The following is a 25,370-nucleotide window of genomic DNA, read 5'->3' on the forward strand; positions in this document are numbered from 1 at the left end:
TGTAATCCCAGTGGCTTGGGAGGCTGAGCCAGGAGGATCATGAGTTCAAAGCCAGCCTCGCAGCAGGTAAGGTGCTAAGCAATTCAGTGAGACCCTGTCTCTAAATAAAATAGAAAAAAAAAATACAACTGGGGATATGCATCAGTGGTCGAATGCTCCTGAGTTCAATCCCTGGAACCCCCCCTCAAAAGTTTCTTTATGGGATGATGAAAATGCTCCAAAATTAGGTACTAATAATAGTTTATATTTACTAATAATATATACATTAATATATTCTAAGAATCACTGACCTGTACTTCAAAGGCAAATTTTATGGTATGTTAATTATATCAGTTTTTTAGAAAATCAGTGGAAGTTTTTTAGTGGGATACAAATCAGAGGTATAACAAATTGACGCCAAGCTTCAATAAATAAAATTTTTTGCTGAGTGGCTCTTTTTTCTGTTACAAGTCTTAGCACCTACAACAGTGATCAGCACTTGCTAAATACTCAATAAAGGTCTATTTGTTTGAATGATTATCAATAAGAATAAAGGGGAAAGAGGCACGGGAAATTAACAGGGTTGATATTTTAAAATTTGACCGTGACATCCAAAAGATTTCTCATAATCACATATAAAAGCAAGAAAAAATGTTATATTATTGAACAAGTCCAGCAATTTTACCTTCCCTCTGAAGCAGGTAAACATTGAAGATGGTAGGAAGGAGTCTGCACATGTGTTCAATTCTTTTTTGTTTTTTCTCCTTTCTACCACACCTCCTTCCTTTTGCTAGCTCAAACTCTTTTATCAGTATATATTACTTGAAGCAAATTTATACTACTAGATATTTGATTAGAGCCACAGATACAGAATCTGTATGGAATTAACATTAAATTTAAATAAAACAAACCTAAATTGAAAATGCAAAACAAAAACAACAGCAAATGCTTTTCTCTATAGCCAATGTCAGATTAAGCAAATCCTGCCTTAAAATGTACTGGATTAGCTAGGTACATGTTGTGGTGGTGCATGCCTGTAATCCCAACTACTCAGGAGACTGAGGCAAGAAGACTGCAAGTTTGAGACCAGCCTGGGCAATTTAGCAAGACTCTGTCTCTGTCTCAAAATAAAAATAAAAAGGGATGGGGGTTATAGCTCAGTTGTAGAGCACTTGCATAACAGGTGAAAGGCCCTGGGTTCAATCACCAGTACCCCAACAAAAAGTGTTCTGTATTAACCAAAGGCCCTCTAAACATCTGACTCTGAGCATGGAAGCACACACGTAAAATACCAGCAACTCTGGAGGCTGAGATAGGAGGATTGAAAATTTGAGGCCAGCCTAGGCAACTTAGTGAACCCCAGTCTCAAATAAAAAAGTAAAAACAGGGGGCTGGGGATGTGGCTCAAGCGGTAGCGCGCTCGCCTGGCATGCGTGCGGCCCGGGTTCGATCCTCAGCACCACATACCAACAAAGATGTTGTGTCCGCTGAGAACTAAAAAATAAATATTAAAAATTCTCTCACTCTCTCTTTAAAAAAAAAAAAAAGTAAAAACAGATGTAGAATGTAGCTCAGTGATAAAGTGTTGCTGGATTCAATCACCAGTACCACAAAAAAACTGGCCAGGGGCTGGGGATGTGGCTCAAGCGGTAGCGGCGCTCGCCTGGCGTGCGTGTGGCCCGGGTTCGATCCTCAGCACCACATACCAACAAAGATGTTGTGTGTCTGCCGATAACTAAATAAATAAATATTTAAAAAAAAAAAAAAACTGGCCAATCACAGTAGCAGATAACCTTAATCCCAGTGATTCACAAGGCTAAGGTAGGAGGATAACAAGTTGGAGACGAGCCTCAGCAACTTAGTGAGACTCTGTTTCAAAATAAAAAATAAGCCAGGCATGGTGGCACATGCCTGTAATCCCAGCTGCTCGGGAGGCTGAGACAGGAGGATCGTGAGTTCAAAACAGCCTCACCAATGGCAAGGCCCTAAGCAACTAAGTGAGACACTGTCTCTAAAATACAAAATAAGGCTGGAGATGTGACTCAGTCCAGTGCCCCAATTCCCAGTACCAAAAACTAAACAAACAAACAAACAAACAAATAAAGGCTGAGAATGTAGCTCAGTAGTTAAGCACCCCTGGATTCATTCCGCAGTAACATTTTTTTAAATATAGCTCATAAACCCTCACCTTAGACAAGTAGGTTTTCCTAATCTCCCTTATTCTAAAGACTCTTCCCTGCAATCTGAAATCTATTCAGACCAAACTCATTGCTATTCTTCAGTTAATAAGGAGCTTATTATGAGTGATAAACAGCATATAACAAAAATGACAGAGCTTGCTCGAGGATAGCAAGTTTCTTTCCACGCTTCCTTTAAAACCCCAAACAAGGATAAAGAAAAAATGAAAAGGCCAAGTAGAGTAGAAAGTCTGACTCCTGTAAGGACAGGAGAGGAAAAAAAGAAAAGACAGGAACCAACAGGTCCAGGACAAAGGGAATACTATTGTTGTTACTACCGTCTCCAGGACAGAAAATGCAACCCAAGAGAACGCCTTTTGAGCATCTACTAAATGGTAGGTACTATGAAACATACAAAAGCACAATCTATGCCCTCAAGGAGCTTGCCATCTACTGAAGAAGCAGGAATGTAATTATTTTAATTATAAAATCATTAAGTGCTAGAGAGAGGAACAATTTGCCCTGAGTACATCAGTGATTAATTCTGACTGAAGAATCAAGAAAAGTTTTTAATTTTTTTTAGTCGTTAATGGATCTTTATTTATTTATATGTGGTGCTGAAGACTCGAACCCAACTGAGCCACAAGCCGAGGCCTCAAGAAAAGTTTTGCTGCTGTTATATGGCTTATACTTTGAAGGATGTGTATGATCTTGATAGAGAAGCTGGGATGGTCATAGCAGGCTCAATGCACCAGCAAGAATCATACGTGAACATACAGCAATTCAACTGGAATGCACAACACATTATAAGTAGGCCAGGATGTAGCAGGAAAAACCTAATTAGGATCAAATTCAGAAAGATCTTAGTTTCACACATTTGTAGTTGGAAGTTACTGGTGGCTTCATAGGGCCTTTTTGGCAACAAGGACAAATAAGAGTTGCTTAAGCAATGGAAAATAGAAATGGAGAGGAGAATGGACATAGTACAGAATTGACTGAACACAGAAAATTAAAACCAAAGAATGGCCAAAAACATTTACCCAGGGGCTTGGGTTGTGGCTCAGTGGTAGAGCTCTCGCCTACTATGTGTGCAGCCTGGGTTCAATTCTCAGCACCACATAAAGATAAATAAATAAAGGCATTATGTCTATCTACAACTAAAGTGTATGTGTCTAAAATTTATTCTCCAAGATCTTTTAGAGCTAGCCGTGTAGTGCCCTCTGGTGGATAGATGACACCTCTCCAGTATTAACAATCAGTTCTTCTTCCAATACACTATCCAGTCCACATAAGTTTCCACAAAATGATCACAATACACTATTCTAGTTGTATTTGAAGACAGACCTGAAATGCCTAACTAATCAAACAACAGGAAGTAATATAGTGATCAAATGCTAAATATGTTGTGAACACTGACCTGAGAATTCAGAATACAACACAACTTGAGAGGTGGATTAATGCTTCCTGGATATAGAACACATCCATTTCTTTAACCTAGGATTTTTGGAGAAGAGCACCCAGGTCAGAGGTAATTATAAACAAAACATTTGAACAGAAGAGACTGGCAAAGTAGAGTATGCAAATATTAAATATCAAGATATCCAGTAGGTTAGGTAATGAAAAACCTACAAAGGCTTGCACTAGGTAAATGATGTAGTGCCTAAGAATTTAAGACCAATCTGATATTACGATATAAAATGGAGAAACTTATTAAGATGGTCAAGTAACTACCCAACAAAACTTAAGATACAAAAAACTGGGCACACTGGCACACGCCCATAATCCCAGGAACTAGAGGGGCTGAGGCAGAAGGATCAGAAATTCAACACTAGCCTAGTTAAACTGATAAGACCCTGTCTCAAAATAAAATAGGGCTGGGGATATAGTTATGGTAAAATGCACCCAGGTTCAATCTCCCATACTGTCGGGGGATGGGGGGGTCCAGTTATGACCCAAAGTTAGTTGGCTAAACATTAAGTGGTCACTTGCATAGCTGGAGAAAACAAAAGCTTTGAAGACATCTTTGTTAATTATGCTTTAGCATTTCTTGAGCCCATCCTCAAGCAGACATGAACCAGACCCCAATCTAAGAATATAAGGTATGGGAATGGATTTCATTTGCATGTAAGTTTTATTAGCGCACATACACACTCTTAGATCATTCTAGCCTGGCCATTCTTTTACTATCCAGAAAACCCGTCATTAACTAAATGCAGAATATTCCTGGTTGTTATAATTTAACTCCTACTCCTTAATTTACAAGTGGCAACTTCCCCTTCACAACACCAGTACTTCTGTAAAGTAAAACTAATAGCCATCTGCAATCTAAGAGAGAACAGGTAGATAAACGATCTTTACAGCCAAAAGGCCAAACAATTTTTATTTTCAAAAACAACTTTATTCATGACACATATTTAAAAAAAATTCCCACCCCCTGGAAATGAGCTAAAAAAATAAACAAAATCCACCTCCCACCTCCCTGTTCCCACTTCCTCCCATTCCCTCCAAATAAAAGGGAAAAAAAGGCAAAGGAAAAAAAACAAAACAAAACAAAAAAACTGAAAAACAAAAAACACCCCAAAACCCCCCAAAACAAGGTAGTGCATTTCCCCAGGGGGAAGGGGAATTTACACTGGAGCCGCTGGGAGCGGAACGGAGATCTTCCGGCTACAGAAACCTGCAAAGAAAGACACTCAAAACAGAAAAAGAAACACAAAAGGAAACAAAATAGATCACCAGGCAATCTGGAGGGGCAGGGAGCCGGAAAGAGGGTGGGGTGGGTGGTAGACCTGGCAGGACAGGAGCAGGCAGGCAGGGACTGTGAAAGGCAGGGAGAAGATGGAGGGAAGGTAACAAGCAGAACAGTTTGGTGTCCTTCCAGAGCCCTGGGTAAAAAAAAACCCCTCCTACCACCCATGCCCACCTACCCTTGAGCAGCCCCCAAGGGGGTGAAGTAGGGCAGGGAAACATGGGGAACAGCTTGCGCAGTTGAGAAGTGTCCATGGCGAATCCCCAGAGTGAATGAGCAGCCCCCTGCCCCACTCCCTGGGCCTTCCCCTACTCCCCAAAGCAGGTCCCTCCTCAGCAGTTAGTTATGGGATTCTCCCCCCTTCCACAGTATATCTTTTTTTTAAAAAATATTTTTTTTCCATCAAGGTCATCTTCTGTTTTTCTTTTTTTTTTTTTTAATTCTTTTTTTTTTCCTTCTTTCCTCTTTTTTTCCTCTCTCTCCTCCTAATACACACTTTTTTTAGTAAGGGGAATACCATGATGTCGCTCTAGCCCGGCCCCTGGAAGAAAGAAGGAGAGTTAGGTGTTAACATATCACTAAATAGTTCAGTATAAGCCCCTCCCCGTGGGCCCTTGCCCCAGTTACTGTGAAGGGAAGTGGGGAAAAGAAGTTTTTCAAGTATCCTAAAACTGACTCCACAATCCCAGAATCAGAGAAACACCTGGCAAATAGGGGGCTAACAGGGCATTAATGGAATACTTTGCCAAACAGCAGCAATAAAGAAGTGCATCTGAGATAAAGGAGTAAGAAAAAAGGACCCATTGTTTATCCAGTTCAGTTCTCCACAGTTCTCAAACCCTATCTTATGAAAAGTCAAGGCTTATATGTGTGACCTATTTAGAGAGACAAAAGTAAAAAGCAAAGCCACAACTTGGGTACCACATTGGGCCTGTGAGAAAGTTAACCTCAAAAAAGACTAGGTCCATTAAATAATTAAGTATCTCAAAACCCTCCCCACATGGCTATGGGAGAATTCAACTAGCCTCTGGTATCCTTCCAAAGAAGGTTCAAACTTTTACCCCTCCCTAACTCTGAGAATAGTAGCAATGTCCAAGCAGTGCTTTTCACTGTCTTAAGACCCTGTTCTTCTTAACTTTCAATGTCACCTTCAATACAACAACTACCAAGGGGGGGGGGGGGGAGCATCTCGCAGAATAGATCAGCACTTATCACCAATTTCTGCTCCAAAGATGATGAGACTGGCCTCCTGACCTGGTCTACAACTACCTTCCTCACCCTGCACAGGCAGGAGACCAAGTCCCTGGAGACCAAGGGGGAGGGAAAGGGAGGGTCGGTCCTCAGATCAGGAGAGAATGAAGCATACAGGGCTCATGGGAGGCTGGGAAGAGGAGCAGCCCATCTATCCTGACCTGTAGACGCGACCCCGGGGCCTGCTGTTAAAACCACTGTAGAATCGAGAGCGGGAACTGTTGTAGTTGGTAGTCCGAGCACGGTAGCGGGCACGTGGGAAACCCCGGTCTGTTGTGCTGATGCCTGGTCTGTTGGTTCGTTTTGGGATCACCTGAGCAGAAAGAATACACAACAGAAAGCCTTAGAGTCAACTGGAGAGAGTTAGTTTATATATAACCAGAACAAAGGGCACAGGCCTTACCTTGATTTGTCTTCCTCTAAATAAGGACTCATCTAAGGCCAGGGAAGTCCTCACTGACTCTTTGTCGGAGAACTCTATATATGCAAACCTGAAAAGAATAATTGTCATTTTTTTATCTGAGTTTACAATATTTCATAAGTTATTTGTTAGGAGTGTAATGTGTTTACATTTTTAATTAGCTGATTTTTAAATGAAAGGTTTTAATCAAAATTTCCAGCTATTCTTGGAAAAATCATTAAACAGACAATATGTTTAGCCATGTGCGAGGCCCTGAGTTTAATCCCCAGCACCACAAAAAGACCAAGATTTCTATATGCTGGGGTCAACTACAAGCTTCTAGTCCTTCATCCTGCCCATACCTAGGCTTTAATTTTATCATCTGTCTGGCCCCTGAAGGTATTTTATGTGTAACCCAGTACATTATCAAGTTTAATGACACATTAGAAGGCAAAGACCTCAATTTTTTTTTTTTTTTTTTTGATGCTGGGGATTGAATCCAGGACCTTGTGCATGCAAGGCAAGCACTCTACCAACGAAGCTATACCCCAGCCCTTTTTTCTTTTCTTTTACATTTATTTTTTAGATTTAACTTGACCCAATCTATTTTGTATTTATGTGGTGCTAAGGATCAAAACCAGTACACCTCATGCATACTAGGTGAGCACTCTACCACTGAGCCACAACCCCAGCCCCTCTTGTGTTTGTGTGTGTGTGTGTGTGTGTGGTGGTGGTGGTGGTGCTGCTGCTGCTGCTGGGGATTGAACTCAGGGCTTTATGCATGCTAGGGAAGTACTCTACCAACTAAGCTATATCCCCAACCCCCAAGACCATTTTTTTTTAAACATCAAGTAATTACCAACCAATGTAAAACATAAATTATCGGTGGGAGTGTAGCTCAGTGATAGAACACATGCTTTGCATGCAAAAGGCCCTGGGCCCTGGGGTTCAATCCCAGTGCTGCAAAACAAAAAACTACACACACGTAGATGTGGGGAGACATCTACTTTTAAATTCTGATTAAAATTATCTTGGGCTGGGTTGTGGCTCAATGGTAGAGTGCTTGCCTGGCACATGTGAGGCACTGGGTTTGATTCTCAGCACCACATAAAAAAATAAAATGAAATAAAGGTACTGTGTCTCCATCTACAACTAAAAAATATTCTTCAGAAAATTATCTCAATTTATTCCCCTACTTACCCTTTGGGATGGCCACTAAATTTGTCACAGAGTATGGTAACACGATTGACTGAACCACAGCCATGAAAGTGAGCTTCCAGCTCTTCTGCTGTTGCACCATAGTCTACCTAAAGAGAAGGGATATTTCACAGGTACTGAGCAAACTCCTTTCTCAACAGGTACCCTGCCTGGCCTTTGGTCTGGGCCATCTCTATAACCCACAGCACATCAAATATGGTTCTCTAAGGAATTAACCTTTTTCTTCCATTCCCAGTCTTTGTTGATTACTCCATCACTTTTTACCTCCCCCTAAACCTCCCTCTACCACTTTTAAAATTGCCAACTTATACTGGCGATCTTCCTTTCAAGATTATTAAATAATTGCCCAAAACAAGAATGTCCCCAATCTTAATCAGAACCCCAATACATACATTGCCAACATAAATGGAACGGGCATCAGCCTCCATCTTCTCTTCAATAGACATGATCACTGGGCCAGCTATAGACAAAAATAATTCAAAAAAGAAGTAGATTTTCTATTGAACCAATATATGCACTTCCACAACCACCGCCACCCTATCATTTCAGCAAAGACAAAGACCTTGTTCAGTTCTGTTCCCTCTTGTACCCATTACCTAGATCAGTGCCTAGCACACAATATGGTCTTACTAAATATTAAGGAATAAATGAAATACATCCTTAACAATCAGAGAACAGTGTAAGAATACTCCACTCCCAAATCAAGCGCCTATGAAGAGCTTTGTTAAAATGCCTTGAAGACCAAACAAAATTAAGTGGGCTGAGACTCGACATTTCTGGATTAAAGAGGCCCCCAGCAGCCTACCCACTTCTCTTAAGAGTCCTAACTAAAGGATCTCCAACTGAAAAAAAAAAATTAGACTTGAAGGTCACATGCCAGCTGACAATCTCCAGCCGGGTAGAGGCAGGCTAAGAACAAAGAGAAACACATTTATAACCGAAACAAAGGGAGACACAAGACTACAACTACCAAAACAGGTTATGTCTCACAAAGGTCAACGGAACACACAATGGACTATGACCACAGCAACTGCCCAGTAATTGCTCAAACAAGCAGCTCCAGGATCCCACATTCCCCGTGCTCCCCACAACCATTCCAACCCGAAGACCCAGGCTGCGCGTGCAACCGCCGGTTTACTCACCATTGCCTGGAGGTGGACTCATATTCATCTGCTTCTCTACCTCGTTCTGTAGTTCCTTCAGCTTTTCAGCTTCTTCCTCCATCTCCCTGACTCGAGCTTTGATAGCTTCAAGCTCCTACAGTGAATGGGGAGTGCATGCAAAAGAGCTTAAGAGGAACCAACGTAGGGGCTGTGCCGTGCTCTCGATAGGCGCGCGGCCCCAGCCATGCTCGGCCATTTCCCTCGCCCCACGCGAGGGTCGTGATGAAAAGAAAAGCAAGTTACCTTCTCTGGAACAATCTTAAACACCCATGTCGCCTAAATCAACACTGCCGGGCCCCTTGCGACGATCCAGGACCCGTCCCCCGCCCGGCCCCAGCCACATTATTCCCCGCCCAACCCCACCCCCAGCCTGCCTCCCGCTCGCTCGCCCGAGCTCTGGGCCTCCCATGACCCAGCCGGTCGGCTGCTGCCAGCCTGCTCGCTCGCCCTCCTTCCCTCACCGGGTCCTCAATGGCGCCGTCCCCCGGGTCACCCTCGACTAGTCCCGGTTCTTCCTCCTCCTCCTGGCTGCCGGGGGCTCCCGAACCAGGCCCAGGGCCCGGAGCTCCCGGGGGGGCGCGGGGCCGGGGCGGCTCCTCTTCGGGCTCGGGCTCCGGCTCGGGCTCCAGCAGCAGCTCCCCAGGCTCCAGTTCCTCAGACTCCAGGCCGTTCCCGTAGTCCCCTGCGCCCCCCGGGGCCCCCTCCCCGGCCTCCCCACCGGCCCCGGGCACAAGATGGCGCCGCCGCCCCGGCCCGGAGCCCCGACCGCCCGCAGCCCCCGCTGCTGCTGCCGCCGCCGCCGCCGCCGCCATCGCCGCTCAGACTGGGGCCCGCCGCCCAGCGATTGGAGAACTGCGCGGGCCTCGCGGAGGATTCATTAGTCAAGCAACCTGCCCGTCACTCCAAGCTAGCACTCCATTGGGGAGTATCAGTTGGCAATCAAATAAGACCCCACCTCTTAGGCGGGGCACTGTACCAAATTCTCAAATCCCGGTAGGGGAAACCTCTCTGTCAATCAACATTCGTCCCACCTCCTCTCGAGGCCTTAGGTAACAATACTGCCACGCTGTGACGACATTCCTGCTTTTCCCCCGCCTACTGGAGGGCCCGCGAAGTATAGGACGTTCTGTGATTGGTCCCTGATTAAGATCACTGGAAAGAACCAATCTTCCGATCGCCTCACAGCAGTAGCCCGGTCTCAGATGCCGATTGGCTTGCGAGATTCGAAGAGAGGACACCCGTAGCGTGACAGGTGAACCTTGCCCCCGAAAGGGCTGTCGGACTTCAAGCTAGGTCACATGACTAGTCAATCCTTAGGGAGCCGCCATCTTGACATTACTGCCGACACCGGTGAGCGTTGTAAGGCAGAGGCCCCATACAGGGTAGACATTTCTGGAAGTTCCGACCAAGCACCAGTAGGTGGGATGCTGCCAAATTAGAGGTTCTGAATGGAGCATTCTAAGGGGGAATTTTTCCAACTTCAAAGTTATTGGCACCACCATCCATTAAGTCTCCCAAACCACAAAGAAAGTAAGAATCCTTACTCAGACCTACCAGTTCATAGACCTCTTTTCCAGGACCCCCGCGCTGCCTAGTTTCGGCCTATTCTCTATCCTAGCCTGTTGCAGCCGCTATGGGGTTCTCCCAGCTTTCAATATCCGTCCAATCCTAACCGCTACCAGACTGGTTTCCCTTTCCTGTCAGGTAAAGTCTCAAAATTCCTTACAGTGATCTTAGACACCCCAAGATCTATGCGAATTTTGTTGCCAAACTCCTTTCTATGGGTGTGCCTGGCATCCAGACTGTGTATATGTAGTCTTTCCTCAACCAAGTCTGTACAACCCTCCCCATCTCTTACAGCGGCCTTTCTGGTCCAGAGACCAATGGGCCTATCTCCTCAGTAACTTAACTGTTCCGTACTGAATTTCCTAAATAGGTGGTGAGTACCTGCATATAAGAGACTGAATCTTATTTATGTTTGTATCTCCACTGCAGGATGCCTAGTACGTGTTAATAATACTGGGTATTTGTTGATTGAAAGATGCATTGTTTGGGGATCTAGGTGCCACCTCTTCATCTTTTGCAATTTCCCAGGTTCCAAGTCCCCTTTTAAGCCCCAGAGGAATTTCTTGGGGCAGGTTCCCACCACACTGCTGCACCCTAAGATATCAATAACACCTGGCCTGGAGAAGGCAAGGTTTCCACATTTGAGTAGCAATCCTACACATTTATTAAAATGTAAAGAATGGTGGTGCTAAGTTTACAAGAATTTTTTTATAGGGAGACCAAAACTATAGGCAGGTTTGAGAGTCAGGTTCACATGAACCCAACCCAAAAGTTAAACAAGTATGATTGGAGCATCAGAATCTGGACAAGAGAAGATCCAAAAAGTAAGAAGCACTCATCATACCCCTTTTTCCATGGCCCACTTTTTCTCCCAATTCCTTACCTCAGGAACTGAGTTACTTTGAGCAGAATCACAGTCACTTAAATTTCTTGTGCATTTTTCATCAGCCACCTCAGCTTCAGTGATCTAGGAAAACTAAAGTTGAGCACGAAAGACAAGCTCTAAATGAGTTCTCGGGAAGGAGGAGTGTCTTTTATACTGATCCTAACCTAATCCAATTCTGAGTGCTTCACTGTTGCATAATTTAAGCAAGACTACTAAAGGAAATGGGATTTTTTCAAAATGCCTTTGAATCCTGTTTTTGTTAAGTACTTGATTTTGTAGCAGGCACTATTCTTTGTATAATCTCATTGAATTCTCACAATTCTGTGAAATGTAAATATTTCCACAAACAATAACCTTTCTAAGTAAAGAAGAAAAAGGGCTGAAGAAGTAAAGTAACTTGTCAGTGTCATAAAGCTAATTTATAGTGTGCAGGGAACTCGAAATCAGCTTTCAAAGCTTAGATCAAAATTAATGCCAGCAGAGCAAGATGGTGTACGCCTATAATCCCATAATACACGCCTATAATCCCAGCAGCTCAGGAGGCTGAAGCAGGAGGATCTTGAGTTCAAAGCCAGCCTCAGCAATTTAGCGAGGCCCTAAGCAACTTAGTGAGACCCTGTCTCTAAATAAAATACAAAATAGGGCTGGGGATGTGGCTCAGTGGTTGTTGAACGCCCCTGAGTACAATCCCCGGTACCAAATAAACAAACAAAAAACTAATGCCAAACACTGTGGTGTACTCCTGTAATCCCAGAGGCAGAGGAGGATCTCAAATTCAAGCCCAGCCTGATCAGCCTAGTGAGGAATTTAGGGAGACCCTGTCTCAAAAAAAAAAAAAAAGTACTGGGAATATAGCTCAGTGGTAAGCACTGCTGAATTCAATCCCCAGTAACAACTAAACAAAACAAAAAACTACTATGTCTGATTTAATACAAAAAATTAGATTATGATATTATATTGAAAACTGGAAAAGGTATAAATCCCAATAATGCTTAAATTAAGCATAATTACATAATTATTACATAATTACATCCAAAGATTATTTTGTTTCTAATAAAAGGTCTGTACATTATGTATGTAACATGCAAAATGATGTCAGGTCAAAGTAGTAGAAGATAAAATTGTATATAAACTATGATTACAAATGTATGTATATCTGAAAGTTTAAAAAATTACAATTAAAAAAAACTTTAACATGGGAGAAAAAGAAACAAAAACCAATGCCATCTTTTGATTCTTTATCAATATGCAAGAAAAACTTTAATAAATATTGAGATTTGCCTGGTGTGATAGCACATGCCTATAATTTCAGCAATTTGGGAGGCCAAGACAGGAAGATCAAGTTTGAGGCCAGCCTCAGCCACTTAGTGAGACTCTCAGCAATTTAGTGAGACTCTGTCTCAAAATATAAAAAGGGCTGGGGATGAGGGCTGGGATTGTGGTTCAGCGGTAGAGCATTTTCCTAGCACGTGTTAGGCCCTGGGTTCGATCCTCAGCAACACATAAAAACAAACAAATAAATAAATAAAATAAAGGTATTGTGTCCAACTACAACTAGAAATAAATATTAAAAAAGAAAGAAAAGGCTGGCAATGTAGCTCGGTGGTAAAGTGCCTCTGAATTAGATCCCCAGCACCAAAAAAAAAAAAAAAAAAAAAACACAAGTTGAGATTCTTTTTTTTTTTTTTTAAAGAGAGAGTGAGAGAGAGAATTTTTAATATTTATTTTTTAGTTCTCGGCAGACACAACATCTTTGTTTGTATGTGGTGCTGAGGATCGAACCTGGGCTGCACGCATGCCAGGCGAGCGCGCTACCACTTGAGCCACATCCCCAGCCCACAAGTTGAGATTCTTAACCCACAATTCTATTCATTTTCTTTTCTTTTTTTGGTACCAGGGATTGAACCCAGGGGTGCTTAATCACTAAGCCAAATCCCCAGCCCTTTTTATTTTTTATTTAGAGACAGGGTCTCACTGAGTTGCTTAGGGACTCACTAAGTTGCTGAGGCTAGCTTTGAACTTGTGATCCTCCTGCCTCAGCCTCCCAAGCCACTGGGATTACAGGCATGTACCACCACACCGGCACATAATTCTATTTCTTATAATTGGTTCTTAAGACGTAATCAAAAGGTGAATAAACAATTGTGAATTGTTATGGTCTGGATATGAGGTGTCCTCCCAAAAGCTCTGTGGTAGGCAATGTAGGAATGTTCAGAGGTGAAATGATTAGATCATGAAAACTAACTTCATCAGTAGAGTAATAATTTGATGAATAAATAATTTAAATGGACAACTGAGTGGTAACTATAGGCAGTGGGGTGTGGCTAAAGGAAATAGGTCACTTGGGGTTTGAGACTGTGAGTCCAAAATAACCTTTTTCTCTTCTCAGTTGTTTTTGTTTGATATTTTGGTCAAAGCAAAAGGAAAAACTGATTAACATATGAACAAAGATGTTTATCAGAGTAAAAAAAAAACATAAAAAAATAAACCACTTAAAATATCCTAGTGGGAATAAAATTATTATACACACATATATGTAATTTTATATAGTCATTAGGACTTGAAAATGTTTTAATGACAAGGAAAAATGCTTGCAATATAATAGTAAGCAGAATTATATACAAAATTATATGTGCAGTATGATCACAAAACCACAGATAAGAGACTGGAAAGAAATAAACCAAAATGTTAGTAGTAGTTCTCTCTGGTAGTAGAATTATGATTAATTTTCTTCGTTTTTTTTTTTTTTTTTTTTTTTTTTGGTACCAGGGATTGAACCCAGCAGCACTCACCCACTGAGCCACATGCCCAGCTCTTTTCTTCATTTATTTTGAGAGGAGGTCTTGCTAAGTTGCTTAGAGCCTTGTTCAGTTGCTGCAGCTGTCTTTGAATTTGTGACTTTCCTGCCACTAGGATTACATGCATGCATAGCCACACCCAGATAATTTTCTGCTTTATAATTTTGTTATGATTTTTCAAAATTAACACATAATTTTAAAAAATTGCTCCAACTTGCACACTTTTTCTAATAAGCATGATTACCTTATCAAAGAAACAAACACATTGAAAAGGATATTTGAGGGCTGGGGTTGTGGCTCAATGGTATAGTGCTTGCCTAGCATGTGTGAGGCACTGGGTTCAATTCTCAGCACCACCTATAAATAAATGTATAAAATAAAGGTCCATCAACAACTAAAAACATGTATATGAAAAAATCAATTTAAAAAAAGGATATTTGAATGTGATTTCTCTTTCCCTATGAGATTGTAAGTGGTAAAAGGGATATCTTAATTATATTTGTATTCCCTTTGCCTATCATTCTGTACTCTATAAATGTTAACTGAATGAATGAACCTATTTAATATTTTGCCTCATGTTGATGAAGAGACTATCAAGGAGTTTTTCTCTGAAATAAATTTTTAAGAATTCATATGTAATGTTAAGAGTTTCATCATTATGAGCATTCTTCTCCTTAAGTTATAAGCTATAAATAAAGGATGATAGTTTTGGAAAAGCTGAAATTCCAGTGCCCCATCCAGAAGAGGGGAAAAAAAATGTGTTAATAGAAGGAGAGGTCAGTGGAGTTGAGAAAAGGATAATTAAGTGGTAAAAATGGGTGAAGATATCTCTAGTTCTGTTCAAAAGGGAAAAGTTTTGTCAGTAGATAACATAAATATTTGGTTTCTGGGTAGTTTCATACCTACTTTTAATATTTGCTTTGAAATTTTCACAGACTATAATAATCTATGATCTAGAATAACATTGTTTAATGTGGTAGTCACTAGTCATATGTGGCTATGGAGCAATTGAAATGTGTAGTCTCACGTGAGATGTGTTGAAAATGTAAACTACACCAAAATATTATAACTTTGTATGAAAAAGAGTATATGAAATAACTTATTAATAGTTATTTAATATTAATATTGGAATTATATTTTTAATACATGGGCTAAATAAAATACTATTGCAATTAGTTTTACCTGTTTCTTTTTTGTAGTTTTAATGATGTTAGTAGATCACAGAAAACTACATCTGTGGCTTGTATCTTATTTCTTTTTTTTTTAATATTTATTTATTTTTTTTAGTTTTCAGCGGACAACATCTTTATTTGTATGTGGTGCTGAGGATCGAACCCAGGCCGCATGCATGCCAGGCGAGCGCGCTACCTGCTTGAGCCACATCCCCAGCCCTTGTATCTTATTTCTATTGGACACTGCTAACAGAACTTTGAAACCTTTATTTTTACTTACCTCTCTTTTATAGCAGATCCCAATTATCTTCTACCATGGTCTGGTCTTCATATATCAACTCCCTAGCTCTGTCCTTGATAGTAGGGGACTGTCCATTTAAATGTGAAGGAACCTATGCAGGACTGCTTAATTTCCATTCTGACTGGTTAACTTTTTAAAAACTTTGTAACTGAAATACTAGCTTTAATGTACCATACCAGATATGTGTATGTTCATCATCAAAACATCAGAAAATACTGATAGCAAAAAGAACAAAAATCACTCATAAAATCTGCCACCCAAAGATAATCACTACTGATATCTTAACATATACTCTTCCTAAAATGTTCAAACTATAAATACAAAGAGGCACATACATACACATATATTTTTCCAAAATGGGATCAGTGGGCTAGGGATATAACTCAGTCGGTAGAGTGCTTGCCTCGCATGCACAAGGCCCTGGGTTCAATCCCCAGCACTACAAAAAAAAAAAAAAAGAAAGAAAAAAAAAGGATCATATCATATGATGTTATTTTCTAACAGATAGTCTTTATTTATTTATTTATTTTTAAGTGGTGCTGAGGATCGAACCCAACACCTTGCACGTGCTAGGCAAATGCTCTACCACTGAACCACAACCCCAGTCCACAGATATTCTTTTTTATGCAATAAAATACAGAAACATCTTTCCATTTCAATAATATATTTCTGTAATTTTATTTTTCATGTTTTTACTTAAAAATCATCCCTTTAGAAAATAGGGGCTTGTCTGACCACTCTTTAAAATTAAAATCTAGCTAGGCCCAGTGGCACACACCTATAATCGCAGCTATTCAGAGGCTGAGGCAAGAGGATTGCAAGTTTGAGGACAGACTGGGTAACCTAGTGAGACTCTGTTTCAAAATAAAAAATAAAAAGAATTACGGAGGTAGCTCAATGGTAAAGTGCCTCTGGGTTTAATCTCTAGTATTTTAATTTCTAAATTAAAATTAATTAAGATTGAAATTTTATTAATTAAAATGTAAGAATATCTACAAACATATTTCCATCATCCTTCAATTATTTTTCTTTATAGAATTGATCACCTTCTAAAATATTATGGAATTTTGTTCATTTTTGATTCCTTCCCTAGAATGTTAGCAACATGCAGGTAGAGATCTGAGTCTGTCTGTTCACTTTACCTCAGTGCCTAGAACTGTGCTTCCCACACAGAAGATGCTTAAACATTTGCTCTGTGTGAATGAATGATGAATGAAAAAAAACAACTGCATAGCACTCTGTTTTCTGGTGAGTTTTAAAAGTTAATATATTTATATATTTCACCTATGTTCACATTTAAGGCAATCTTTTTTAAGTTTTCAAAGGACCTACTATTAAGTGATAGCAGAACATCTACAGTTAATCCATTTGCTAGAAATTATAACTAAATGTTGCTTGACTTTAACTAAAGTGCCATTTGGAGAAATAGCACTTATGGAGAACTGTCTGAAGGAAACACAATCCATCTGTCCTTTGGATAGACTGAAGTTTAACCCTAACTAAATCAGACCATCATAAAGCAGCATATGTGGCTAAACTATTATGAGCCTGATAGACCTTCTAAATCCCTGTTTGTGTTTCTAGAGGAAATAGTGGTATAGAATTCAACATCATATTTGCTGTTAGGTATTATAAAGAATGGTGTCAACCATATCACCAATTGTGTTCTTGGAAAAGTCACAGAACTTTTTGCTCTTCTTGAGTAACTGATTTTTTTTTTTAAGTTGGATACAATATCTTTATTTTATTTTTATGTGGTGCTGAGGATCGAACCCAGTACCTCACCCATGCTAGGTGAGCACTCTACCACTTGAGCCACAACACCAGCCCTATTGATTGGTTTTTAAGTCCTAAAAGGAATGTGAACCTCATTATATTTTTCAGTTTGCTTTGGCTGCCAAGTTGAGAGCCAAATTCATAGCCTGGCTTTTGTATTTGGGAATACTACTTATAGGATGTTCTTCTGTGTATTAATTTTCCTTTTACTTAAATTCACTATAATATTTCAATTTTCCCTTTACCCATACTTAAAAATAATTTTATTTTCTCTTTGTTTTTTCTTTTGTATATTAAAATGTTTCAAAATTATTTGGAACTAGGTAAATATAAAACACACTGCAGCACAGATAGAAGCACTAGCTATCATACCTGATGATATTAAGAATATCTAATTTCCTTTTTCTTAGTGTGTATTCACCAGGCTACTCTCTGATTTTCCTACAGCTTCTTTTGTAGATTTTCCTATAGGGAGAGAGTAGAAAGGCAATACTAGATTCCTCTAAGCAATTATTTCTCACAATTTAACACATAAACCCAAACATCAATTTATTGCACTGGGTTATAGAAAGACCAGAAATTTCCATTTGAAATTTAAAATTAAAATCACAGTTCCTATCAGAAATGACTTTGATGTGGTCCTAACTAGAGGTACAGAGGGGAATGGACTGAATAATCCTGGAGATTCCATCCAATTAGCAGTTTGCAGTGAAATGGCTGAAACCAAATATCTCTGGGGACTAGACAAGAAAGCAGGAGCTCCATTTCTGATAGATATATTATAAATCTGAAGTAGGCATCAGTGAGAAAGGATCATTATCACACACTTCTGATTTGAGGCCAAACAATAACTGGGGAGTTGATTTTGCATAAAGATTTTAGGGAGGTTTTCTTTGTTTTGATTTTTTGTTTGTGGCGGTCCCAAAGTACCATATACCTACACCCTCTTGAAGCTTGGGTTGGGATAGATGGAGTTCTTGGCTTTGGGTACTTGACCAGAATAGGGGTGGGGTGAGGAAGATGGTAGAACAACTCTGATTTTTTTTTTTTAATCTCAACAGTTTCCCAAAACCCTATAACTCTAATTCTTGCCCTTAGCAATATCACGAACAGATGATTGGATCGAGGAATGTTCTGACCCCAGTTATACAGTATAAAGTCACAAAACCCTGTTCAGTCCTTCTCATTAAACTTCTGGGCTTTATTTATTTTTTTAATACGACCATTACATATTACACAAAAATAAAAGTCAAATGAACTTGATATTTATAAATTATTAAATAAAAATACAGGAATATATATTTATATTTATAGAGCTTTTTCTTTTCTTCTAAACTAACCAAATCTGTTCTCCTGCTGTTTTATGATTTAAAAAAGTAAAATAGTGTATGTATGCCCTACAATAAGTGGGGAGTACGATTAATAATCGCAGGACCCAGTTGCCCTACTTCCAGTCCTTCCTTGACCTAAGCAAAGTCCCTATTTGTCCCTTTGGGCTCTGGAGAGCAAGAAACACCCTCTCCACCTATTTAATCTTTGAAAAATGGCCATTACATTTATTTTCCTCATTAAAAAAAAAATAAATGAATTTAAAAACTGGGAGCCATACTCAGCCTTCTTGGCCAAGAGCTAATCCCAAAGAACTATATGGCTCTAGAAGAGAGTCCCTAGTTTTCCCTGACAGAAGAGTCTCTGGGGTTTCCACTGCTCCTCAAACTAAGAAGGGCAAAACAGGTCAAAACTGCCCACTGTGATCTCATCCAAGTTCTGCTTCTGGGAATCCAGACCAAGCCCTTTACCCTTTCATAAAAAAGCCTCTCCTTCCACCCAGGTGTGAAGGCCTCAGAATGGGGCACTTTGGTAACCTGATCATGGTCCCTGCTGCCCCAATTTGCTAAAGCCCCCCAGGAATGCTAACACAGATAAGTATCTTGTGGTAGAGGGTAGAGTGAAGAGTCTGCCCCAAACCTTGGGGACCACAGGCTCCAATTTGGAGCTGATGGTCTAGTCAGTGGTTTTCCAACTTTTATTTTTCAGCAGCAAAACCCTTAATGCAAATAAAATCTTACCCTGAACCCCGATATGTAAGACAGCTACAAGAGGAGCTGTTCTGTTTGAGGACAAGTTGCCCAGCCTGCTCAGCCCCCATCCCCTTCATCTCCCCAAGGACTCCTGAGGCAACCCCTAGGATACTTTGGGGCTCTGCCAAGCAGTTTGAAAACCACTGGCCTAGTTAGTCCTGAGCAAGTCAGACCCCCCACCCCAACTGCCTGCCATAGACCAGCTCTGAGTTTCTGATATCAGCATACTCACAACAGACCAAGTGGCATATGCAGTCTACCACCTCCCCCATAGAGACCATTAAAAAGTGCAGCCCTCTCTCAAAAGCAAAAGTCTGGACTAAACACCTGAGGCCAATTTGGTCCCACTTTCTAACAAACACATCCATGTTGCCATATTCTGGGACCAAGTAAAAATCTCCAAGAAGAGTCAACCATGTCTAGCTAAACTGATCAGTGCTCAGGATTATGGGTAGGGTTCTAGAGCACTGTGAATGAAGTCAGCATTGGAGAGCAGCAAATTTTAGCACCTTGGAAAGTGCAGCAGTGAGGTCTGGCTCAGGACATGCATCTGGAGTGAATCATTTCTTCTTTAAAAGAAAAAGCTATAGCCTGAATCTGTTCTAGAGGACTGTGAGTTCTAAAGTTAGCATCCTCAGACTCTGAGGTACAGACAAACAACACCCATGCAAACAGCGTGGCTTCAATGAAATATAAATGCTTCCAGATCATGGTAGGTACTCTCAAACCCATACACCTGCCCCTGATAAAGCAGCACCAAAGCCCACAACACAGAATAGGCCCAGTCATGGAGTACCTGTCACCCTCACCCCACAGGGCTCAAGCTAGAATGGTCTTTTCAAGGAATCAACAGTCTCACTGAGAAACAGTGTAGGACCCAGACTATATTCTAGATCAGCATTTATGTCTACATCCTCAAAAGGAAAATTGAGCCCCAATTTAGAGTTTCAGTTTGGGTATAGAGGTCCCAGAGCTATTAGGCACCATTGTGCCCCAGTGGGAGGGGAGGGTAGCAGGCATATCCAGCTACTGAAGAAGCCTTCACCTGCCCAGGCTCCAGAGCCCTGCACTTCTGTCAGAGCCCAGGAGGCAGCAGGAAGTTCATGATGCACAGGAAAATGGGTAATGAAGGAACAAGGCCAGCTGCAGAATTGCTTTCTCTCCAAAGCCCTACCAACAACTTTCTGCAGAGAAGTGCCAGAGCCCTCCGTCTGGATACAGTGTTTCTCCTTCTGCCTTGAGGCATCTGGACAAGGGGAAGGGAAAAGAGGGTTTGGGAGGAGGGGCAGAGAACTGTCCCTTGTTCTTGCCACTGCAAAAGGGAATGTTTTTCCTTGAAGAATCTGAACCACCTCCAGATTAGACAAACAGCCCAGCATGCACACAAGTACCCGTGCACATGCACACTTGTGTCCAAGCAGCCCACAGCCACAGCCACCTCTCCCAATCACCTGAGAACCCCAAGCTTCCATTCCAAAGGGATATGCCTTCTAGTTCCCCAAAACCCACTTATCCAGGGGAGACACAACTCCTTATGCAAGTCCACCTTCCTCATCGCTGCAAATTCATCTCTGGGTAGTTTCATGTGCCCATACCTATAGGCATGATCCCTCCCACCTCCCCCCAAACCCTGGAATGACTCCATCTCCTGGTCCTCTGACTTTCCTAAAACTCCTTAATAACTGTAGCTCACTCTTCCAATCACCTGCCTAGCACACTTGGCTCCCTCACATGCTACCTCTCCCCTTCCCTGTTCCATGCCCAACCATTCACTTCACTTCTTGTTCTCTGTTCCTGCTCTCCTGGCCCCAACCACACCTAGCCCCACCTGGCCCTGAACTTTCTCACTTGCTAGCAAAAAAGGCCCCTACAGTTACCAGGGCCCCCAGTGCCACGGCCCCCGTCAGCACTGTCCTCACTGATGCCCAGTTCCCCTCCCGCAGACGCCGTGCCTCCTCCAGGGCCCCGTCCCCGTATAGAGCTGTGAACTCCGCCTGTGGGAGAGAAGGGAAGTAGGAGAGAAAGAAGGAGAAAGGGATATCAGGAGAGGAAAGAGTGGAGAGAAGAGGAGAGGAAGAGTTCCAGTTCCATCCACTGCGAGCACTATCCCATACCCAGCTCCTCTCCAGCCAAAGCTCTACCAACTGCAAGCCCTCTGATCCCCCCATGTGCAGCCCTATGACACCTGCACTCACTGCCTCATCCTTTCCTTGATGAAAAATTCTGCTTAGAACTGGCATCCTTTGCCAAGGCTTGCCTGACCACCACCCATCCCTGATCCTCCCCACCTCTCATGCCATATACTCAGGTATAACACCTTTCCCTGCAGGCACTTCTTGGGTATTGTGTATTCTGTCCTCTGCTTGGGACCATAAGCCCATGCAGTGATAACTGTATGGCAACCCTGGAGTAGAGTCCAATGTGATGCTCGGTGAGGGAACCTCAGTCTGACTCCACCTAAATAGGGGAATTCAGCCCCATGCCTCCTTCCCAGCACAGCTGTCCCAGCCTCCAATCAGAGCACCCATATTCCCCCTGGAGAACAGCTTTGCAGAGGGATGTGCAGAGCAGCATTTGAGAAACTTCTTACCCAGCCCCCACTGCTGTGGATCCAGTCAGCCAGCCGCGTCTCCAGGTAGGCCACCATCCACTCCTGCACTTGTCCCACCAGTGGCTCCATCTCTTTGTTGACACTCTCAGCACACAGGGCAGCCCCAAAGACAAAGAAGGCCACAAGACGACCCCAGTTGGGACCCCCTTGGAAAAGTTCGTCAGAGACCTGGGTGAAGCGTTGCTGAGCTGAACCCGGGGTCACATGCAGCTGAGCTGCCAGATCAGAGAAGGTGCGCCGGAAGCGGGTCTCGAACTCATCTCCAGCTGCCCGCATGGCTTGGTGCAGTGGATCAGCTGCTGGGCCCTCCCCAGGGCCAGCTCCACAGACATAACCCTTCTGCCTCAGTTTATAGCCTACAAAGTCGGCCACCAGAGCCCGTGTGTCTGGGGCCGAGGCTGGGGTCGCCATCCGGGCGGCTGTAAGGGGCAAGGATGAAAGACTGGCATGAATACATGAAATATAGAGAGGCCCAGAAGGGGTGTTTTTGGTTTGTCCAACTCAGTAAGATGAGGTGGGGGAGGAGGTATGATCAGAGACCCCTGGGCACCAAAGAGCAAGAAACAAGGGATTTAAATTATGTCATAGGGCCAGGGCATTAGGGGATGGACACTGAATTTGTTATATGCCAAATTAAATGTAAAACAAGGAAATTTTATTTTTAGAATAGATTCTTTGCATAAGATAACACCAGCTCTATAACATCCCAACAGCTCCCTCCCACCCCCACCATAGTATACACCTTTTTGGCTACAGGAAGGGGCTTAAACCTACCCAGAATCAAGATGTGAAGATGTTGGCAGAGGCACAAGATGGGAGGAGATAAGGGCTGAAAAAATATGGGAGAAGCCAAAAAGTGCTGGGACAGAGAAGGGCAAGGGACACTCACCCAGCCTGGATGGCAGCTCTTAGGACCCAGCGCTGGTGGCAAGGAGCCCCCAGCTGGGGCCTTTCATCCTCCCGGCCAGCGTGGAGCCCTGAAAAAGGGTGAGAGAGATCAGAAATATGCAGGGAAGTCCAGGGATCAGGATCTGGCCTGAGAAGGGCTGGGGTTGCAGCTCCTGGGACCCGGTCCCTGCCCCCAACGCTCTACCAGCTGTGTGGCTGAATCCATGTTTAATGACTGTCCTCCCGGGAAACCCAGGGCCAAGGGCTTCCTGCCGGCACCATCTCTACTCTCGGCTCCCCCCAGTGCAGCCCAAAGGCTCAGCTCCTACCTTACCCCCACCTTCAACTGGTCTCCAACCCCGCCCGCCTGCCAGGTTAGGGATCTCACGGGTCAGGCCGCTGCTGGGATCCGGCCGTTTCCTGGTGCAGGAGCTGGGAGGGAAGGAGAGAGGGAGGAAGGGAGGGAAGGAAGGAGGGAGGAGAAGGGGGGGCAGGAGGGAGGGCCTGGCGCCGGGTGATGATGGGGCCCAGAGATGCGTCCAGAGAGAGGGGCGGGGCTGCACACAGGCCTGGGAAGGCCACAACTCTGAAAGAGAGGGCCATTGAAGGCAGAGACACCATGGGCTGGACTGAGCTGAGCTGCTAAGCCTTGAGACTGCCCAGAGAAACACCCTGGACCTCAGAACATCGTGGTACAAATTCAGCATTTTTAGAAGGTCTCTGATATTCCATGCACTTGTTGAATTGTTCCAGCCCTGGATTGTATGCCTTAAAAAGAGGAGCAGTTCCCATTATACTGGAAACTTCCTGCCAGGTGCCTTGCCCTTATGGGACTAGCAAATACCACAAGGATACCAAAACTTTCCAATCCCTTTTTCCCCAGGGCCTTTAATCTGGTGGTCTCTTCTAGGGCTGAGGCTTTAATCAGGCATCAGGCAGGCAGGACTTAAATTCCAAGCAGTTTCTAAAGGTACTTTTCTTCATCTTCTTTTGTTATCAGATTGATTTCCTTTTAATCTTTTTTTTTTTAAACCAGCACATGAACTCATTCTCATGGGAAAAAAAAAATCAAACAATAGAGAGACAGAGAGTAATCAAATACAAGTACTCAGCTATACACACACACATGTACCTGTCTAATTCCACCTCCCTCACTGTAGGTTGCCAATTATAAGGTTAATGTTTATCTTTCTAGATTACATATATGTATATTATTTATAAATGGCAATACATTTATAAAGGGCAGTTCACAAGACATGAAGCAATTTCACCACAAATGATCTACATGAGGGCGCTCACAAGCATTCGACTCCAAGGCCACTCAGGACTCTTGGAGTTGACAATTCCACAACTCCATTTGGAGAGAGCCCCAGCTAAAGGCCAGAAAGTGGCAGTCCAATTCTACTTTCCTTTGGTTCTTTTCCATTTATTCTTACAGAATTCATACCCTTTGCATCTACCTCCAATCCAATCCTTGATGCTCTCACCTATTCTTATGGTCAAGAGAGAAGCAAAGTCCTCTGTATAACAATAATAGTAACTAACATATTATAAGGGCTTACCAGGTGCTCAGTGCTTTCTTTATATGTGTAATAGTTTATTCTAATCAGGTGCTGTGATACATGCTTGTGATCCCAGCTACTTGGGAGGCTAAGGCAGGAAGACTGCAATTTTTTTTTTAGAAAGAATTTTTAATATTTATTTTCTAGTTTTCAGCGGACACAGTCTTTGTTTGTATGTGGTGCTGAGGATCGAACCCGGGCCGCACGCATGCCAGGTGAGCGTGCTACCACTTGAGCCACATCCCCAGCCCTGGAAGACTGCAATTTCAAGGGAAAGCCTGGGCAATTTATGTGAGATCCTGTCTCAAAATTAAAAAAAAAAAAAGGTTGGAGATATAGCTCTATGGTACACTGCTTGTAGGCTCTAGGTTCAATGCCCAGGAGCACAAAAATAAATAAATAAATAAAATAAAAATTATCTTCACATCAACCCTTATGCTATTTTATCCTTTCTACAGATGAGGAAATTGAGGCTTGGAAAGGTTGAGTAATTTGCCCAAAGCCATATACTAATAAGGAAAGAAACTGCCACTTAACCTAAATCTGCCTGACCTCAAGATCATCTCTTCCCTTTCAAGTAGTCAATGTTATTCTGACAGAATCCACACTATTTACAAGACCACACTCAATTCTCTTTGTTTTTCCTTTTGTGGAGGCTGGCCTCAAGCTTGCAGTCCTTCTGCTTCAACTACTCAAATAGCTAGGATTAGTGGTATGCACTACCATGGCTGGTACCACACTTAATTCTCTATTCCATTCTGAATGTACAACCAAATCCACTTCTTTATAGCT

General features: G+C 42.4%; 1 protein-coding gene across 5 annotated transcripts; it reads right to left on the reverse strand.

The window, feature by feature from the left end:
- Positions 1–5,244: 5,244 nt before the first annotated feature.
- LOC308647005 (bcl-2-like protein 2) lies at positions 5,245–23,519 on the reverse strand. 5 transcript variants are annotated; one of them, XM_081290699.1, is made up of 7 exons: positions 9,399–9,779; positions 8,917–9,031; positions 8,167–8,234; positions 7,757–7,863; positions 6,560–6,647; positions 6,318–6,469; positions 5,245–5,446 (listed from the first exon to the last, which is right to left on the reverse strand). In XM_081290699.1, the coding sequence occupies exons 1-7, from the start codon at positions 9,747–9,749 to the stop codon at positions 5,407–5,409; spliced, it is 921 nt and encodes a 306-aa protein (XP_081146825.1). In that variant the 5' UTR covers positions 9,750–9,779; the 3' UTR covers positions 5,245–5,406. The 5 variants fall into 5 exon arrangements, with proteins under 5 accessions (XP_081146825.1, XP_081146826.1, XP_081146829.1 ...); XM_081290700.1 differs by lacking the exons at positions 5,245–5,446; positions 6,318–6,469; positions 6,560–6,647; ... (2 more) ...; positions 8,917–9,031; positions 9,399–9,779 and adding exons at positions 18,616–21,511; positions 22,108–22,547; positions 23,018–23,105; positions 23,405–23,519; XM_081290703.1 differs by lacking the exons at positions 5,245–5,446; positions 6,318–6,469; positions 6,560–6,647; ... (2 more) ...; positions 8,917–9,031; positions 9,399–9,779 and adding exons at positions 18,616–21,511; positions 22,108–22,547; positions 23,018–23,105; positions 23,351–23,488.
- Positions 23,520–25,370: the final 1,851 nt, after the last annotated feature.

Source organism: Spermophilus citellus (genome assembly GCF_964194105.1).
Source record: "Spermophilus citellus genome assembly, chromosome: 4".
Taxonomy (NCBI): Eukaryota; Metazoa; Chordata; class Mammalia; order Rodentia; family Sciuridae; genus Spermophilus; species Spermophilus citellus.

What these genes read in the sequence shown, in the direction of transcription:
- LOC308647005 (XM_081290699.1), bottom strand. Translation starts at nt 9,749, where the DNA reads ATGGCGGCGGCGGCGGCGGCGGCAGCAGCAGCGGGGGCTGCGGGCGGT. An exon ending in ACGGCGCCATTGAGGACCCG is followed by an intron (nt 9,032 to 9,398) that starts GTGAGGGAAGGA and finishes CATTCACTGTAG; the next exon opens with GAGCTTGAAGCTATCAAAGC. An exon ending in TTTAGTGGCCATCCCAAAGG is followed by an intron (nt 6,648 to 7,756) that starts GTAAGTAGGGGA and finishes TATTCTTTTCAG; the next exon opens with GTTTGCATATATAGAGTTCT.